This window comes from Varanus komodoensis, unplaced genomic scaffold (genome assembly GCF_004798865.1).
Source record: "Varanus komodoensis strain SLA01 unplaced genomic scaffold, ASM479886v1 scaffold5, whole genome shotgun sequence".
In the NCBI taxonomy this organism is placed as follows: Eukaryota; Metazoa; Chordata; class Lepidosauria; order Squamata; family Varanidae; genus Varanus; species Varanus komodoensis.
Genome location: NW_025336087.1, coordinates 46,417,192 through 46,437,260, shown reverse-complemented (window position 1 = coordinate 46,437,260; position 20,069 = coordinate 46,417,192). Strand labels below are relative to the sequence as shown.

At 41.3% G+C, this 20,069-nt stretch overlaps 1 protein-coding gene across 1 annotated transcript in view; it reads right to left on the bottom strand.

The window, feature by feature from the left end:
- Positions 1-16,666, bottom strand: part of LOC123031584 (guanine nucleotide-binding protein G(q) subunit alpha) — a 130,528-nt gene extending 113,862 nt beyond the window's left edge. The window contains exon 1 of the mRNA XM_044446744.1: positions 15,811-16,666. Coding sequence (XP_044302679.1) covers positions 15,811-15,946 — 136 coding nt within the window. The 5' untranslated portion in view covers positions 15,947-16,666. The remainder of the gene's footprint in view (positions 1-15,810) is intronic.
- Positions 16,667-20,069: the final 3,403 nt, after the last annotated feature.

Below are 20,069 nucleotides of genomic sequence, written 5' to 3'. Positions count from 1 at the left end.
AACAAGTCATGGCTTATATGGCAGTTATTTAACACCTGTACAACCCCTTCCACTCAAACTCATTTGGGTCCTTAAGTTGTCAATTACATGAAGTTGGACAGGTCTAGGCATTTTGTTCCATGATCTTCTTACAGGGGGTCCCCACATGGTACTTGTGGGCATCACTGCACTCTGGACACTTCTCTTTTTTTAACATGTTGGACAGTGTTGGAAAACAAAGCGCTGCTTTCCAGTCACCTTGCCCTTTTTCTTTCCTTAGGATACTACCAGATGCTGCATGGAAAATGGAAAGGAAGAGAATGAGCGTGGTGTAGACTGCTGCATTCCTTTCCAGTATGCCCAGCCAGCCAATTAAAACAATGTCTTGGGGTGGGGGGGGGGGGGGGTCCCACTGCTATCTAGTGAAGTTGGATGCAGTGGGGAACAGCTGTGGAGCTCTGGGGGCAACAGAGGTAACCTGGAGATTTTGGAGAATGATCTGGAGCATCATTTGGCCGTGTGTGGATGTGTTTATATTTGTGTTGGAAGAGGTGACCTGTAGAAAGAGAGAGAGAGTAACCTTGTGTGTAACCTGTGTTTTTATCTTGTGTGCACTTTGGCTGTGTGTATATGCATTTCTGTGTTCCCCTGTGCATTATGATTTTAACTTCTTTGAAATGGATGTTTTGCTTGCTCTGAGGGGAAAATATATGGTTAGGTATTTGGGACTCATATCTATCCCATGTCCTGTAATCAGTTCTTGGGCAAACAATTTGTTCTTTGTGACTAGACAATCCTTGCAAAGCAGCCATTTCCTGACTAGGCAGCCCTCTCATTGCATCCATTTTGTGGTGGTGCCCATGATAATTTCCCAAATTTTCTAATGTGCTCATGAACCCAAGAAGGTTGAAGATAATCTCATCAGAAAAAGAAAATTGCTAATGAAGCTACAAGTTGCAGATCATATAGTCCCCCCCCACCCCAAGGCAGCAGTAGAATGCAGAACAGGGAGGAAAAAAGAAATAGCTGTTCTTCATTCACAGAAGTATTTCTCACCTAATGTGGAAACTGTAGTAAGATGGGTTTCTCCCCTTTTCTGTTTTGATAAAATATACAGATCTTTATATGGTGTCCCATAGCTTGTTCAAAACATAACTACCAGTAAATGGTTCAGGCCCACTGCAAGTCATGAAAATGAGCAATTTCAGCCACTAAAATGAACAGCATTAGCCTATTAAAATACCCTCTAGAGGATTCTGTTGCTGTTCTTTATTAATTTTGAGATCCAACATTGCCAAGTGAATATAAAATGCCTGCCAAACAGGCACCCAAGTATAGAACAACAAAAAACTAAATGGCATTCAGCTTAACTATGGTATAACTAACTGAGCAGTGTGTACAAGGGAGAGAGACAGAAGGGATGATTGAACACAGGAAACATAGGCCTTTCTTATTTAACATTAAACAATGATGAAAAGTACACATAAACCCAAAAGTGTACAGCCCTGCTACTATGCTCATTTTTATTAACACAGAAGGGGAAAAACAAGGCAGAATTGCTTTCTCTATACATACACTTCCATGTACTAAGAATGCAATCTAGGCATAGTCAAGGCAAATTTAAGACCCAAGATTACTAAGAATTATAGTACTTCTATGCCTTAGGAATTACAGATTCTAAAACATTTTGAAGCCAAAAGTAGGAACTAGGAAGATGGGTGTAATAGATTCATCGTAACCAAAACTCTTAAATGTTTAAGTGTTCACCCAGTCCTGGTGGCACACAGCAGCCATCTACTATTCTCAATTAGTATCATTATATTTTATCACATTAAACAGCATATTATTCTCAAACATATATGATTATGCATTCTGACATACATATGTCTTGCAAAAACACAGGTATTCCTTAATATGCCCCTAAACAGTCAACAAGGTAGTGTGTAACCACTTTTGCCAAACCTTAAAAAAGATATCCTAAAATTCTTTTCCATATAGATTACATTGGCTTCTTAAGTATCAGACAGGTAGCTGCCTGAAAACCTGAATGTTCTGATAATTTTTTAAAATGTAGTTCTCAGTAGACCCTGGCCTAGTCTGCACTTAGCAACCACTCCTGCTATATGTTATAGCAATCTGGGTTGTTTCGTCCAAAACTAGCCTCACTAACAAATGGTGGTTTGTAAAGCAGCCACAAGCCAGAATGCAAACTCATGGTTTGTTGCTGTTGTTATCAAACTGGGGCTGATCAGACCATGAACAAAAATCCCCATCTCAATACTGGAACTGATTGCACCCTGGGGCCTTCAGCAACAACCAGGAGCCAAAAAAGAATGCATTTCCTGTTTTGCTGGCCCAGTGAACTTTATTAATACCTCAAACTATTCCAGCTGGACAAAGAGAGAAATCTCCAACAAGAACAAGCAGCCCCACTGGTATCTCAACCAGTTTAGAAAGCGTGCATGCTTGGCCCCATGTGTTCAGTCATCACCAGCACCTTTCATGAAGAGGATCACTCTGGGAAGGAGCACTGGAGTTTTCCACTGGCAGATGGACCTATACTTTTTTCGTGGGTCATCTGCTGTAATTAATGGAGTTCCACTGTGTCAGCTCAACCTCAGAATGCAAGTTTTTGCATTGCAACTTAAGATCTCGTGGTTACTATGATCTTGCATCCCCCAGAGCATGTGTGAGATTAAATATATTTGCTCTTGCCATCTTTTACCTAATTAAAATTTCTGTATTCTTAAAGCTACAGAAAATCAACCTGTATTGTTCTCCCTTTCTTTTATGTCTAGCGAGGTCAGTGCCTCACATGAAACAGCTATCAGTGGGTAGCATTCTGTGGCTGGCCAGCTGGTTGGCTGCTATGCAACTAGTGAGTGGGCTAGTAAACACCAGGTGTGACCATGGAAAATGATTTCTCTCTGTCTATAGAAGAATGGCTAGGCCACAACATTATGGAGGGCATACTGTAGATCAAACTTATAGGACTGGATGCATGGGTCATGGGATTAATGGAGGACAGGAAGCAAACGATCAGAAATAGGCATTTTTGGAAGATGAATTCTATCAGTTCCTACAATACCACTGGAAAGCTGAGGGAACAAGAGTAATCGTTATTCAGTGGGAGGGAGAGTTGAAGCAGACACAACTCCCCCTTCAAAGTCAAAGAACCAAGGATGGATTAAAGTGCTGTAAAAGCAAAGTTCATAATGCTTTGCCTAAGAATAAGGGAAGACAATCTGATTTAACCAAACTATGAACAGTAGTAAGAACTGCCAAAAGGTTTTCCATGTCCAGTCTGTAAAATAGCACAGTGGTAAGAAGGCAGCTGATGCAGTGAAATCCTGCCAGTACTTGAGCACCACAAAAACATTCATGATACAGGGATGCATCAGGAAAAGAGGAAGTGAAAACAGTGATAAGGAAAAGCAACCCTCCCTTTGCAAGACAATTCTTATGTAGGACAACCAACAATGAGTTACATAAACCATGGATTAGTGCTATGTGTGAATGTAACCATTTTCTAATTATTATTTGTTTCATGGTAGAACCTAAATTACTTCTGCTTTATTTCAGGTTTAATATAAAACCTAAATTACTTCTGCTTTATTAGGCACTGGCCAAGTGCTATGTTATAAAAGGAGTGCTAAGGTAGAGAAAATGAAGCAGTTTATAAACACTACATTAGAACTCAAACTATGTAACAAAAAAATAAGGCCTGTGTTAAGAGTCTATTTTAAGGGAAAAAATCCTGCTGACGAGAAATATAAGCGTCATGCTAAAATGCTTGTGAAAGTGAAAGTATCTCTGTGAAAAATATTAGGTGAAATTTATCTATTGCTACAGCATCCTAGTATATCATACCATACAGCTTTTATGACTGTTTTGTTTTAAATCAGACCTCTTTCTCAGTCTGAATGGAATACAAGATTTCTCCCACTCCAGTTCCAATTACTCAGGCCTAACATAGTCAACATCCAGTCTACATTCATGACTGTACAGTAGCAATGAACAGCCCTGGGGGCAGACGTCAAGCAACACAGAGCCTCTTGTTCACATCCTGGGGGTCTCACTTTTCAATTTAAGTTGTGGTAATGTTTCTAATTGCAGAAGAAAGCATCTGTACACTATACCCACAGCACAAGCCTAATGCAGACACCATTTTAAACCACTGGTGGTTGTGATCTTATACCAGTAAGCTCCATTGAACAAAAACATTATTTCTGGGTAGGCAGGAATTAGGATGGAGTAGCTACTCAGGTTTGCTATATTAGTTTTCCCTACTGATGGAAATTTAGCATTTCTAGATTTAGAGGAAAAAACACATCAGTCAAAATTGCCACTGCCCCCTACATTCAGTAAGTACAGCTACATGCTGTCCCCACCAACAAAACAATCCAAATTTCCAATCCAATCAGACAATGGAATCCATGAGTATCACTAAAGGATGTAAGGGGTTAATCTGAACAGCTCCAAATTTGGTTCCAATTCCCTACCCCCACTTCCCAGCTCATCCTAATTCTCACTGTTTCTGAAGTGAAGAGTACCCATTTTGTCTTTTCATCATGCTATTAGAGCCCACTGACCTTGTGGGCTTGTATTTATTGTTATTTATTTGAAATATTTCTACCCGATTTTTTAGCAAGTTCTCAAAGCAGGCTACATCGTAAAAAAGTGGCATATGAGGATGTTTCAGTAAAATTGTTTACACTGTCAGCAGGGCAGGCAATCACAAACAGATCTGTCATCCTTGAATAAAGGAACTGGCTCTCTTACCTGATGGCAGATAGGATGTAGATATCTTGGGGAGATATCCGTCCCTGGAAGCCACCCTCTCCCTGCACTCCCTGGACACATTCACAAAATCAAACTGAGTAATGAGTAAGATAGTAGGCAGACTGGGAGAAGAGGGCTGCTCGCAGCTCTTCCCTTATTTTGTTTACTATTAAATATATATTCTGCTAACCAATAGGCCAGCAGGGCAGTCTAAGTGGAGGAGACCTCATGGCAGCTACAGACCTTGCAGGAGAGGGCTTGATGACGTGGCTCTCCTTCTTTGCTATGTCGGTGGCCTTTCTGGCTGTTTTAGCCTCAGCAAAGAGCAACCCTTTCCTGGAAGCAGATCATATGCAGAGGCAAAACTGTAAGACTGTCTGAGCCAAGAGGGCAGGACAAGGTAGAGAGGCTACTGCCACATAATTCTTCCCTCGTAGAGCCGATCTAAAGGCAGTAAGCATCTTGATTCGAGAACGCTTGATGGAGTTTCCCTTTTTTCCTTGCTGGTATTGTGGCAGATAATTTATGTAAAATAAAAGCAAAGGATTTGGCTTTTCTGACTGGACTCCATCCAATCACCTCCTATTTATCTGAAAAATTACTTGGGGCTTGAAGGAAAAAGTATAGGAAAGCTAACAAAAGAGGTTATATACAAACCAGACATGCGACAACATTTGCATCCTTTTACAACTAGTTTAAAAATGGGGAGTGGGGAGGACTAGATGAACTGTTTGTAATCACATTTTTAAAAGCATGGTCATTCAGGGGCAAACTGAATGAATAGATACCTTATGAATTATTTAGGAAGGTGGGAATAAGATAACAAAGACAGGTAAATGAATATCATTATTGTTTAAATTATCTCTATGTATATGTAATATCTATAACAGACAGACGGAAATGGAGCAATATCAAGAGGGCAGTACCCTTGAAGGCTAGAGTATAGGTGCACTAGTTCGCAATTCCAGGTTGATATGGATTCCTAGTTCTACAATATGCCACAAATTGCAGAGATAATGAAACCATGACCTTATTTTGATATGTAACACTACAAAGAACAACATATCAAATGTGTCTTAACACCTACCACATATATGAGCATTTTCAGTGAATTCTCAAGAGCAGTCCAGGAGATATCCAAAGGATGATCCTTGTTGTCAAATGAATTCCTCACCCAAGTACAGAACTTTTAAAAATCAAAGGTACTGAAGAACCAGAGACCTTCTCCTGCTCACATATCTGCACATGGCCTACATGCACTGTTTTTCCAACTGGTACCTATGGCTGCCAAAAGCTCACTGCTAATACATAATTATGTATTTAGTTATATAGTGCCAATTATATACATGATGCTTCACAAAAAGCAGGTATGACAAGCTGGATATTAAAAGCTCCCATACTCCCTTATGCTAGGATCCTACACTGGACTGTGGCCTCTGCGCCAACTTGAGAGGAAAAACAGGAGGAGGGGGGCAACAAAACATAAATGTTAAATATGGATTTACAGTGCCAGTGTGAGAGCTTATGTGGTACAGCAGTTAGAATGCTGGACTGAGAATCTGGAAGAGCTGAGGTCTACTCCCCATTTGGCCATGAAGCTCACTGGCTGACTTTGGGCCAGTTACTCACTCTCAGCCTCTTAGGCCAGTCAGCTGGGCCAGATCCTGCCTCATAAAAGGGAGCTATGTCAGTTGCCTTGAGTTCCTCAAGGTGGGCTAGAAATGCAAAGATGATGGTGATGCAATATGTCTTGCAAGCATGCTAAAACGAATGCTTGCAAGACCAGGGCACCAACAAATGTCTCTTATAGCACCCAGAGATGAAGAAGTGTTGTTTGGCTAGGCTGATGACAGATGAGAAGGACTGGATGATGAATTTGCAATGGATGGAGGTGAGTTCTTCTGTACTTCTCCAGAAGTGGTTCAGCTGCACATGAATATCAGTATTGAATAAAGTGAGTCGGGGATGAGAGGGGCAAAGAATTCATTGGGAGACTGGGTAAAATTGTCAAGAGTAGAGGACTGGGATGAACTGGAACTATAAGAAAGCCACAGCACAGAAAGGGAAAGACTTTGCAGAAAGCTTAAGTTACAGAAAGAAAAGGATGTAAAATATAGGAGATTGGATGAAGAGTAGTGCTGAAAGAACTAAGATGATATCAGACAGCAAGAATTCTACAGCAGAACGGTCAATGACATAGCAGCTCTTTGCTGAAAACAAGATCAAGAGATACCCAAGACAATATTGAGAGAATCCATCTAAGGCTTGAGACTGAAGGAGGGGATTAGGGAGAAAAGAACAGAGGCAGAATTCGGCAGAGTCTTGAATGCTGAGATCACTAAAAGCAAAGTAAAGGAGATGAGCCAAGTATCAAGGAGCAGTTGAGGGGCACTAGAGGGAAAACAATATGGCAATATAGTGACACAGAGAGGAATAAAGCCTAACACTGGAAACTTACGAGAGAGAGAGAGAGAGAGAAAGAGGAATGGTGTGCAAAGAAACAAAACTGGAAGGCTTTGGAATGGAGAAAGCCAAAGCCGCTGCCTCCATCGCTATTGAGAAGCTGTGTGGGAAAATGGGAAAGTCCCAAGAGAGACACAGCAGCAGCCTGCAGTGGCAGTATCAGAAGGGTGAAACTAGACAGAATAGCTTAACAGACCAGAAAGAAAGAAAGAAAGGACTGTGAGTGCTTAATGGATGAGGTGGAAACAATTGAAAGGGGCATAGGAGGCAGGAAACAAGGAAGGAAGAAATTGATGCGTAAGAAAGAGTTCTGGACAGAGGGAGTGGGTACCATAATTTTGAAACTACTATCTCAGGTAATATCAAGAATTTGAAGCAACCAGGGAAGACATAGGCTCTTCAGCAGCCTCTGGCACGCAATGGTGTTCTCAAGGTTGAAAGGACCCCAAAACAGCCTTATAATTAAAAATTAAAAGTGAAGTGAAATAGTATTACATTGATATTGCAGTCCAATCTGAAAAGGCACGTTGTTTCTTCCCATAATTATTGTGTATGTCTTCAGTCTCTCTTCCACTGGAAGCCACATGGCTGGTCATTCTACCATGGACTTGATATGGACTGGGTTCCATGAGGCAGCACAGAAAACTTTACATTGCTGTGTTTTTCTATAGAAAATTGTCTACACTTTATATTACCACTTTTATCCACAGTAGTTTGGACTGTTGTACTGCAATTAATCACATTAGATAGGTTAAATATAGGATATGAACTTCTGAAAGTTATTATTCTAAGGCACACACTATCAAGCAATATGTTCAGTTCACCTTGGGGGAACTGAAAAATATATTATGACAGTCCTTTCCTGTGCACAATGCAGTCTCCTGGTTGCGTCCAAACTAGACTTATACATGACGTATTTGCCCTTTATTGCTAATATTCTTCCATAACAAACTGAAAGAAAACTGAAACTGAGATTGCAATTAATGTCTGTTCCACTTAAGGATATAATAGGCCCCCTGCTGAATCAGACCAAGGTTGCGTATAGTCTAGCATTCTGTTCATGGAGCTGCCAACCCCTTGAGCAACAACATCCTGCTGACCAAGTTCCCCACACCCACTTCCATGCCGTAGTGAAACAGATTGTTCAACAAGTTGTTCTGAATTGGGTTTTTTTCCCTCAGCATGAAATGAACCAATAAGAAGTGCAGAAAGTGAGTGAAGCTGAAGGTGCTACAGTTAACAAAAGAAAATTAAACCATTGATATATATCAGTTCTCTATATATTATAAAAAGGAAGTATATATGCTTGTCTTTCAATTTTTGCAAATATTCCAATAAAATAATGTCTACATAAACTAAAGCTTTAAAACATAGTCTGTGGTTAATTTAATTTCCCCCTAAGTAAATATTTCAGTTCAAAGATTTTATAGCTATTGGGAAAACATTTGATATATTTATATCGCACACAAAATTGACCTGGATTAGATTTTTAGTTCTGTTTACTAAATATGAGATGTTTTGTGTGATTGAGGGAGAATGTGAGTTGGGGATTACAAATGGATCAAACAAAGAAGCTAAACCAGATAACATGATTTGGAGCATTGGAAAAATTTCCAATTCTACTTTTCCTGAAAAACTCGCATCACCATTCACAGGATGGCTAGTCAATGGTTGTTGTAGTGTCACAACCCACTTGTGACTGCAAGAATTAATACTTACTGTGGTTGCCAGTCATAGTAAGAACCAATGGCCCATTGCAAGCTTCTTTGACTCACAATGGGCTGTTGTTTCGTTAGAAGCTGGATGACACAACCCACCATTACACAAGCCCAGGACAGGCAAGACATTTGTCAGGAGTGGCAAAATCCCATGATTGTCAGAGAATTTTCCAGCCCTTGCTGCATGCTGCCAACCCAAGCCCCAGGGGGTTCAGGGCAAGAGCAGGCAGCAGAGATCACTGCCACAAAACACAGCTGTATACTGCCACCACAAGCCCTGTTGAGGTTTGTGGTGGCTGCAAGCAGCGAAGACCCCCCAGTGCCATTTCTCAAGGTCTCCTTCAGAGCTGGTGGCAGAGCACATTTCCCAAAGATGCAGCAGAGTTTCAAAGTGAAGGGAGCAGTGATCCACACTGCCAGCTGGAATGGAGACGTCTCTAGCCCTAGTGCAGATTACAGCTCTGGGCTGCCATCCTGTGTGAAGCCTCTCCATTGCACTTCCAGGGCACAAGCCTTGTTTACTCAATGGGACTTCCTTGGGAGTCAAAAAGGGTTTCTGATTGCAACTGTCAGGAGAAAAGATACTTCTTTCTTGGATACTTTCAGATACTGGTGGGAAGAATGAAGAAGAAAGAAAGGAGAAAGTGTGACACACCCATGATAAGCTTAATTGTCTTGCAGGCTCACTGTGGGAGATAAAGTCCACAAACTGGTCATCCTGAATCACCATGATAGCGTGGCTTTATGTAGGAACATGCAGTAAGGTACCCTGCAATCAGTTATATCACATCAAAAATAAGGGATCAGTAGTAGAGTAGGAAAAAAGCGCTTTGTAGAGAAATTACAAAGTGCTGATTATGAGGCTGATTTTCAACATTTTATAAGGAGTAGGAAAGAAATCTAGATTCTACATAGAAAAAAATCAATTTAGAATTCATATTAGCAAGATCATCACCCCCCTCCCTAAAATAAGTGGAATAAATATTCAAAAAAAAGGTAGAAAGGGATGTATTGGCCACTTAGTCTTCCTATTATATCAGCAATAGAACCATTTATCTACAATGAAGTGCTATGTATGTAAGAGGAACCACGATGGATCAGACCAAATTGCAAACTAGGACAAAATCCTACACATCTTTAGACAGAAAAAGTCCTACAACTTCCACGATTCCCCTGTCAGTAATGCTGGCTTCTGCAGGACCCTGTTCTCTCTCTTATCTGGATTCCTCCTTCCCACAGTGGATAACCATATGCTTTTGCATTCCAGTGAGACCAATGTTTCCAAGCATGAAGCTTTGTTCTGCAAAATCTCAGTAAAAGAACTATGCAGCTTCTTCTGATACTATTTGCATACAATGTTTATCAAAATTTGGAAAAAATCTCCAAAAGAGTTATTTCCCAAATTTGCCAAATACGGAAGACAAAAAAGAATACTCATTTAAGGAAATATGAATGTACATGTTGAGAATACCAATTATTACAAGATAGTATTGTTGGCCTTTAACATTCTACCACTTGATGGAATCAATAGGTGTTGAAAATATACAAATTACTACTTCCATGATTGCTGAAGCTGCCTGAAGGTAAAGTAATTAGGTAAAAGATTACATATACAGTGAGCTTAACATTATTGTCTTGTACCCAATGCTCATTTCGGTTGGTTATTTGGAAAATAAGATTAAGAAAGATAACCACAAAGTATTTTGGAACAATAAGACCAAACCTTTTAGTTGCCAAAAAATAGCAAGAACTACTGGTCACATAAAAGAATGGCTTGTGCTGAAAAGGGAGACCAGGTTCCTTTTTCTTTCATGATGAACTTCCTCCCACTTAGCTACATTTTTAGCTATATGATTATTTAGCTATATGATTATTTGTCAAATATGGAAAGGAGACAGGGTGTCAAGAGCTGAGTTCTCTCCTTTCCTTCAAGCAACAGACTGTTCTTTGAGATTTGAGGACCAGTATATTCCAAATATGGCTAAACCATAAATTTGTATAAAAGGGATTATTAAACTTAGAAACCACTTTTAGTATACTGAATAAGGCAGCAAGAAACATTTCTAGCCCACAACATTTTTGACAAACTGTTCTGTTGTTATGGGTCATTTGCCATCTAAAGTTAAAAACAAAACAAAACAACTTTTGTAGCTATTTCATTCTGGTCACCAGAATGCACTTTTGACTGGATTCAGATCACCAAACAGCTATTATTTACAGGTCTGTTAAAGAAAACATTTATCATATTTATAAAATGTTCATCTTTCTCCAAGCAGCTTAGAAGTGATCCTAGAGGTCTTCCATCTAGGCCCTGATGACCCATTTAACTTCATCAGAGGTACACCACTAAGTACGCACAGCCATACAGTACAGTTCTGTGCATATCTACTAAAAATATTCCATTAGGGCTTGCTCCCAGGAAATCATAAGAATGCAGACCTGATCACTTAAGCATCTCATCACTTTCTAAGAGATGAAGTCCTTCATTTCAAATTTCATTTCTGTGTATAGCAAACCCCTTAAAAATCAAAGCATTAGACGCCCTTTAAGTCATACCACGGGTAAGTAACACAAGATTGGAAATATTTTACTTCGACAACAATAAAAAATTATGCAAACCACAGTGTGCTAATGTAATGCAGTAGATAAGTAGCACCGACATAAAGATACATTTTGAGTTAACCCTGCAATCCCAAACACACTTACTTTGAGGTAAATCCATAATCCAAGGCCATTATTGTAAACTGCACAGGGAGCTTCAGCTACTGGGCAATATGGAAGATAAGTAAATAAATAAAATCCTATTGCATTTTTTCCAATCAGACACCCCAGACTTAAAAACACCTGCTTGGAGATAAGTTTCTGAACAGCATATTCAATTATATTAAAATTGTACATAAAATATTGTTAGGCGCAAGAAAAATCACAACAATAATACCAAAGAATTCCTCACATCTCTGAATTCTCATTCTTTTAAGCATTTTATTTCACATGAGGATGGTCAAACTCAATGATTTGCTTTTAAAAGAACCTACTGTACAAATCTAAATATTCTTGCTAATCAGTGTAGACAGATATGTTTCAGCTACATATGCATAATAACAAGTTTGCTGACAATGTTCTTAATCTATCCAGCTCTGGTTGAACATTTCAGGAAAGCTTGTTTATAGAGCCCAGTACACACATAACTGAAATGAATATAGGGTGCTCAGCAGGGGGTCTAGTGGAGTTCATCTATTAGACTTGGGGGAAATAACCCACTGTAATCTTGCTTAACAATTTGATACCATTCTACCAATGCAGGACCATTCAAATGTTGTTCTTGTTCTATTCATTTTTAAAAAAAGCAAAGTCTCTCTGCTTAGCCATGAAGCTCACTGGGCGACTTTGCACCAGTCACTGACTCTCAGCCCAGCCTACCTCAAGTGGTTGTTGTGAGGATAAAATAGAGAGGAACGGGATGATTATGTAAGTCAACTTGGGTTTTTTACAGGAAATGTGGAAGACTATAAATAAAAACAAAAATTATATATGTTTTCAAACAAGCCACACTACTATAAACACACTTTTTAAACTAACAGAGCAACATGAATAGTACTGAAAAAGAAACAAAAATCCCTGAACTTTACAAATACTGAATACCAAAAAGTATAATAGCTTTTTATGTCTGCACAGCAGTATTCATTAACTAGCCAAAGCAAAATAATTACAAAGGTATCTGATCCTGCTACTACATTCAGCATAAACATCAATTAATTTCTCTCTGGAGGTAACTCAAGCAGGATCCCAGCTTTCCAAATCCAGTTCCATGAATTCAATTTTCCTTCACTTTACAAAGTATGTCTAACTGTGTTTAGGACTGCAGCTTTAATAAAGCAGGAAATGGGGAACAAATGCAGCAACCGTATATATTGTAATGTAACGTAGCAGACCTACATGACAATATGCCAGAAATGCCTTAATAATGTATTCTAACATCCGTAACACAGTTCTACATAGCTTTTTAACAACACACATACACGTCCCATGTATTCATTTTCTAATCAACTTCCTTTGAAACATCAAATAGGCTAAATACTTACAGAGCACAAAGCACGTATTTTCCTTGCAATACTATTTTCTCCCTCCCATTTCCACAGCTTTGTCATACACCAAAAATGGGTAAGTATACACTGCTGTGCAATCACTGAATGTAATGCTTATGGTTTTTCCAATTGTGACCAACGATGTCAGGCAGAAAATTCCCCAGTGCTTTATATCTCCACAATAACACCCTTTTCTTAAGCTTACATGCAATGCATGGCAACTGCAAATACAAAATTAAGCAAGCAAAGGAATTTCTAAGTTGTAATTACATTTTTTCAGGATGAAATACATCTATCTCTCAGAGTGACATGGAATGAATGAATGAATGAATGAATGGTGACAGAAAAATGAAAGGTGCCTCAATAGCTTTAGAGGGCTGAGTTCTCCTGAAACAGATGAATGGTTGTCACATATTATGGTCATTTCTTTGAGTTCCTAAATGCAATTACTGTGTCAAATTAAATGTAATTAGGGAGAGTCACCATAATGTATTAGTTAGAGAGCTAGACTGGGACTTGAGAGATCTAGACTTAGATCTATCACTGACTCAGGATAACCTACTTCAGAAGGGCCATGGAAGCCACTCTGGGTTCCTTATAGGAGAAAAAGATCATCCTTATTATAAATATAGTATTATATTTAATATTATATTAAATAATAAAATATTAATTGATTATACTTCTTGGTACGATTGGGTTTTTTTCCTGCTTAATTTAACCAGCATAAAGAAGCACATACTAGTGCCCTTAAATTTTTACTAGTACAAGAAAATATCTACATAATGTAACATTTCCATCATATTAAGTGTGCTTGATTTTTCCCTTCTCCAGTATTTCAGGTCAAATAATTATGGTGTACTGGGAGTTAAAATGGATTTTTAAAATACTAAGTAAATAAATATGTTAAATTAGGTTTCTCTAGGGCACAGGAGGCAACTTGTGTCTCTCCAGATGTTTTTGGCTATGGTCCCCATCAGCTCTAGACAGCAGAACTAGTGGTAAGGTATGAAGGGAGCTGAAGCCCAAAACTTCTGGAGAGCCACAAGTTGCCAACTCCCTCTCAAGGGCACTAGAACATTTTCTGATGCAAACTGAACACCTTCCTTTGCAAATGAACTTTTGCAAATTAACATAATTTTCGCTGGTTTTTTCCCTGATAAATTTTCCAAAAAATCATCTGACAAATTATCCAATTCACTGTTTTCTGGAAGATCCACATAGCTGCTTGTAAACCAATTTTAGTTTATCTTAAAATATGCCTAGACCTAGACTGAATGATCACCTCTATACAGAAAGCAAAGAAAGGCTATATAAAGCAATGAGACATTCACATCCCTTACACATGGTAGCCAGTTTTATAACACCATGCCTGCCTCACAAAGAACACTCTGCAGACATTTTTCAGGCCGTCACTTCTAGTTACAACCTCTTCCTTTGGTTACTGCTACATACAGTAACGCACTATAAGAACAGAGGGGATTTTGCTGGAGTCTGTTTAAACAGAAGTATAACAGAATGCAATTTTTCCATTTAAAAGCAAACCAATTCTAATACACTTAAGAACTGCCAGATGTCCTTATTCCAAAGGGTGGTTGGAATCCCTAACCATCGTATTTCCCACGAAGTAGTACCACTACTTGTCCCTCTTACTGATGTCCAAATCTACCTCCTTGTTCATTCTAATCCGGCAGCCTTTAAATATATATTCCCTCTAGTGGGAAGGTCCATTGTTCCAGGTACAGGTGGGGCAAAGCAGGGTCTTCCTTGATCTCAAAACAAGCCTATGTTGGGCGTGTGAATATTCCTTCTTTAGACGAAAAGATTTAACTACAGAGCCGGCAAAGAGGAAGGAGTCGCTCCAGCTTTCCTGAGGCGTGAACATACCCTGAACAATGCAGACGTTAAATCCCTGTCAGCATCAATCCTGTTAGTCAACTCCTCCTGTTCATAGCTTCATTTCGCGTCAGTCTCGACAAATGCATGTGGGGGGCGCGCGCAGTTTTTGTCGCTCGCCGCCTTCGCACCCCCGAGCACGCATTTGCCATCCATCTCTGTCTGAATCCTTCTCTCCCCCCTCCCCTCTCGCTTTCACCCACCCTCATCCCTTTTTCTCCATTTTCGGCAGGCGTCCACTCCACCCGAAGCCACCTACAGGCACCCGAAGCAGCCATTCGCTCCGCTATACACATCTGTTCACTTAGGAAGACACGACATAGGCAATATAGAACGGAGGGGCTGTGATGTCTACGACAAGGGAGACGGACACGCCACACGCCTGTCTCCATCCCCGCTATAGTGAACAACATCAGGATGGAGCTTGCTGAGCCCCGCTGAAAGAGAAAGGGAAGGAAGGGGGAGGAAACTCGGATTTGAAGTATCTCCTCCCTGATACCCCCACCCAGTCCCTTGTACACACACCCCCCCCCCGCCACCCAACACCACCATGATCTGATTTTACACGGCAGCGACTGGCTTGTATATACTGTCACAATGTGCACAACTGTACGGAATACATCCAGATACAACACTACCCCACCCTCGTGCGCGCTCACGCACCACACACACAGTCGCACACGTCTTTGCACCAAGTGTAGGCACACACACAAAGGATCGTTTCCTCTATGGCTGGCTACACGTCGATGGAAGATCTGCACGTTGCACATAGGCGCCGCCGAACACTTCGGTGTAGGAGGAAGAAGCAATGGAGGAGGGAATGGGAGGGGGTGAACGTCCAGAGACACTGTCTGGGGATGGGGTGGAGGGCGCCGCCAGCCAAGACTTACCCAGCAGCAGTAGTTTCAGCTCTCGGCGGGCGTCCCGCTTGTCCCGGCGGAGCTGCCTCTCAATCTCATCGTTGATCCGCCGGGCTTCCTTGGCTTCCTCGCTCAGGCAGCACGCCATGATGGACTCCAGAGTCATTCTTCCTAACTGGTTCAGGCACAGCCCCCACCCCCACCCCGAAAACACGCACACCCCAAGCCACAAACACGAGAGAGCCCTTCTGTTTCTTCGCGGGGAGCAGCACCCCCGCCCCTCCCGGGGAGACAGCGAAGCAAGGCGAGGCGATCCCAGGAAGAGCCCTAACTGCTAACACGCGGAGACGCGCAGGCACATCCACAGCGTGCCCCCCTCTCCGCCCCGGCCGCTAGCTCAACCTTCCCCACCTACCCCCCTCCCCAAGCCTTCCTCTTGATAGACTCGCAGCTTCCAACTCCTCCTCTCCGTTCAATCATGCACCAAACAACAGGGAGACATCCACGCGGGGAGGAGAAACAGCCGAGCGTCCGCCAGGCAAACGCCACCACCCTCCTTTGGCCGCCCCCTGCCCTGCCTCCGCTCCTGCAACAGCCACAGTCTCCTCTCGCCGTTAGTCCCCCTGAGCTTGCCCTTCCCCTCTCCGGCTTGCCGAGCGAATTGCTACTGAGCCTGCCCTGCCGCTCCCCCCCAGACACGCATTTTCCTCGCCCTTCTCCCCACCCTGTGTTGAAAGCAGTCCAAGATTGTCCACTCAGAAGGAGCGGGCCGAAAGGCTCCCCTGCCCCCGGAAAATGTCTGGATTGCTTTTAAAAGCTGCTCCTCGGAAAGTAAACTTCTTCTGCTTGGAGACTAGGGGTGAAGAGGGTGGCTTAGTTTGCTGGTCTTCGATGACGGCGGCGGCAGCAGCAAAAGCCAGGGAGGCACAGCGCTTCCTTTCTCGGTTCCGCCTTTCCCTTACTGTAAGAAACGGGGGTGGGTACCGGCGGGGGGGGGGGGGGGAAGGAGGCAGAGACTGTGGTGCATATACAATATGTATCCAGACTGATTTCAATGGCTCAGCTCTCCGGGCGTGGTAAGGCAAAAATATGGCGGACCTTTTCTCTAGCTTTCTGTTCAGAGCGCACCCACCCCCGCCCCCCAAACGAAATCCCAGGGAAGGGAACCTTCAGCCCGCTGCACTGGCTTTCTGCTGCAACGCTGCCACGCACCAGCAATAACTGAGGAAAGAACAAGCCATTTCCCCCCACTAAATGGCCGCACGGATCACTGTCTTGATTATTCGTATCCTGTAGGGAAGGATTTTGTACGAGCGTGTGCGTATTTCTAACTCTTCCACAAGATTACATTTTATGGCAAGCCTGACGGCAGTGCTGAAAAGAACAGGGATAGTACCAAGCGAAGACAAGAAGAAGGTGCGGGCGGGGGGTGCTACCCAAAGAAATTTGGGGGTAGAGGTATGTCAAGCAGGGTCTGTACTTGACCCTAGTTACCCAAGGAAAATTAAGATACTCCTCTTGCATGCTGGACGTCATGCGTTATTTTATTACGTTTCAGGGTGTAAAGTGGCAACATTTTGTGTGCACCATTCCCTTTGCTAGGTGATAGAGTTTAAGCCAGACATTTTGAGTATGTGCCATTTTCCCTCACGATCGCTGCCTGAGGACCTCGGATTACTGTCAGTGCCTTCAGACTGCCAAGTATTCTGCTGGGATAGGTGCTTCTTGGAAGGCAGAGGCTTGGCAAATGCAGCTCTGACCGCAGTGCTGACATTCCTGCTTTTCTTTTTTATCAGCTGCCTAAGGAACTGGAATCCTGAAAGTCACAGGAAATAGAAAACTCAGTACCTCATTTGCTATGTTAGACAAGAGAGTTGCAACCTGCCCTCTCCTTTATATTTAACAGCAGGTTGATCTGCAAAAATCAAATGCACACTATTTGCACACCATTATTGCTTCACAGTTATTTTAAATGCACACCTACAGGGACTGGTTGGACAGCTGGGCATTGCTGTAGCAGACCTTGTACAGACCGAATATGAGCACGTTGGCACATCCTGTTATTTCCATCATGTTTACTCCCAAGAAAATGAGTAGTGCAAGGGCAGAGAACATGTAGCTTTCCAGATATTGCTGGAGTAGGGCTCTTATCATTGCTGACCACTGGCTATGCTGGCTAGGGGAGTTGAAGTCCCGCTCCATCTGGATAGTATTGGGAATATTCTGGAGTACAGAATAACAGCCTTAAAGAAATGAAGCCCCCTTCCACTAGGAAACTAGCAGTTACATTTTCTTCTCACGATAGTTGGCCAAAATCCACACCTTCAATCATGTGAGACTAGTAGAATGAAGTAGTTGAATATGCTTCTCATTATGCAAAAGGTATCATCTACCAAACATTTTAATTGCCCTAATATTTTTGTCTTTTCAGTTCCTAGTTGCCTAAGGCATTCGTAAGATGAGATGAATAAGTCTTCATTTACATTTGTGTGTCCCATATGAAGAATAGCCTGACAATTTTTTAAACATAAAAGTACAATGATGACAATTTCCAACTTTACAACCAGTATGAATAGCATGCCTTTGACAGAAGATTAATATGCAGACATTAGTAGATGATCATGTTTATCTCTTCACTGTGAAAAGCTTCATTTAGTAATTTCAGCTGCAAGCAAGTTATTGTAAAGACAGGTGCAGGCAAAAACTGTTTTTCCCTGGTCATCTGACAACCCTAATGCTTAGCTTGGCCCACAAAGTGAAGTAATATTTACAAACTGCCTTCTCAGATGAGGCTAAGGCTTTTCTCTACACTTGGAACTCCCTCCCTGTATTTATACATGGAACTTTCTCCCTCTGTTCTGTCCCCAAAGCTTGCATAGCCTTAATTTGCATTGCAATCCTTTTTGTAATAGCACTGCTCCTATGTGTCCCTTGCTACCCTTCCCTTTCTCTGATATTTTCCTCAATGTCCATTTTACTTTGCAAGCTCCTTGAGGCAGGTACATGTCTCTTTTCACTGTGTAACTCTTAGGTGTCATGTACACCTGTTGCATTGAAAAAATGATGATGATGTTGATCATATTCATTCCTATCATTAAGGTAGGAAATTAACAAGAGCTTTAAGTTCTTTTGGATTCACAGGAGTATGTTTTCACACACTGATGGCAACTATCAAGTAATAGCTTGTTGAGAAACAGCCTCACGATTTATGCCAAGACTCATTCTTTAGGGTCAGCTTGGGACTTTGTAGCCTCCATGACAACCATGGAGATATCTCCAATAATAACTAGCCAGATACATGAGACAAAGCACACTATGGATTTGTTTTTTTCCACTTCTCTGGAATTGCTGTAAAACATTTTCTTTGGGCTAGCTTTCAATATGTCTGGGTAAGCCTAAGACACTAATGGGAGGCAGGGGAGGTTCTATTTAATAAATTCATTTTGCAAAATGTTTCTCTGTATATTTTTTTACTAGTTTTAAAGCTATCTGTGCCAAAACTTCTAGACATTATAGAAACAGAGAGAAAAGTTTATCTTTATCACACTTCATCACACCTTCACCGAATGCTTTTGAACTGCTGGGCCTGGTGTGTACATTGTGTATTAGCACATATATGGTGGCTTAGCAGTTCTATGAGGTATATGGTGAATTCATATGAAATCAAGGATAGAAGCAAGGGATTGTATTAGGAAACCCTCAACTGGAGGTGGATGGAGTAAGGTAAGGGGTTCACAAGTGCTAAAAACACTTCCTAGTTGGGCCTACTGTCACCACCTTTTGCATTTGTCACTGTTAACATGAAAAGTTAGCTTTTCCTCCAGTGACTGACACAAATGGAAAGGGGTTTGATTCTACATGTGCCCACATTAACAAGGTAACATGTGGAACCAGTCTTCAAAAGGGTCTTCTACAATTTTTCTCTCAACAATAATGAGGCTGAGGATGATTTCAGATGAACTTTAAGATATGATGATACTTTTATCACTGAAACTAACTGTGTCAAGTAATTGCCTGATTTTCCATTTTCCCATTCATTCTCTACATGGGTATGGGAGATAATGTCTTTAAAATTCTTTTAAAGTAAAGCATCCTTTGGTTCCCCTTTATTTGGCATTCTTCATTGAACTTGACTTACCTATTATACAACCTAATTGAAACCCACCAAATAAAACAATAATCAGTTTCCCATACTGCCATCTCTGCTAGTTCTGCTACTCCTACAGGACCTACTCCTTGAACAACAGGAAATTAGTACTCTAAAAGTAATCCCAGAAATGAGAGGAGCC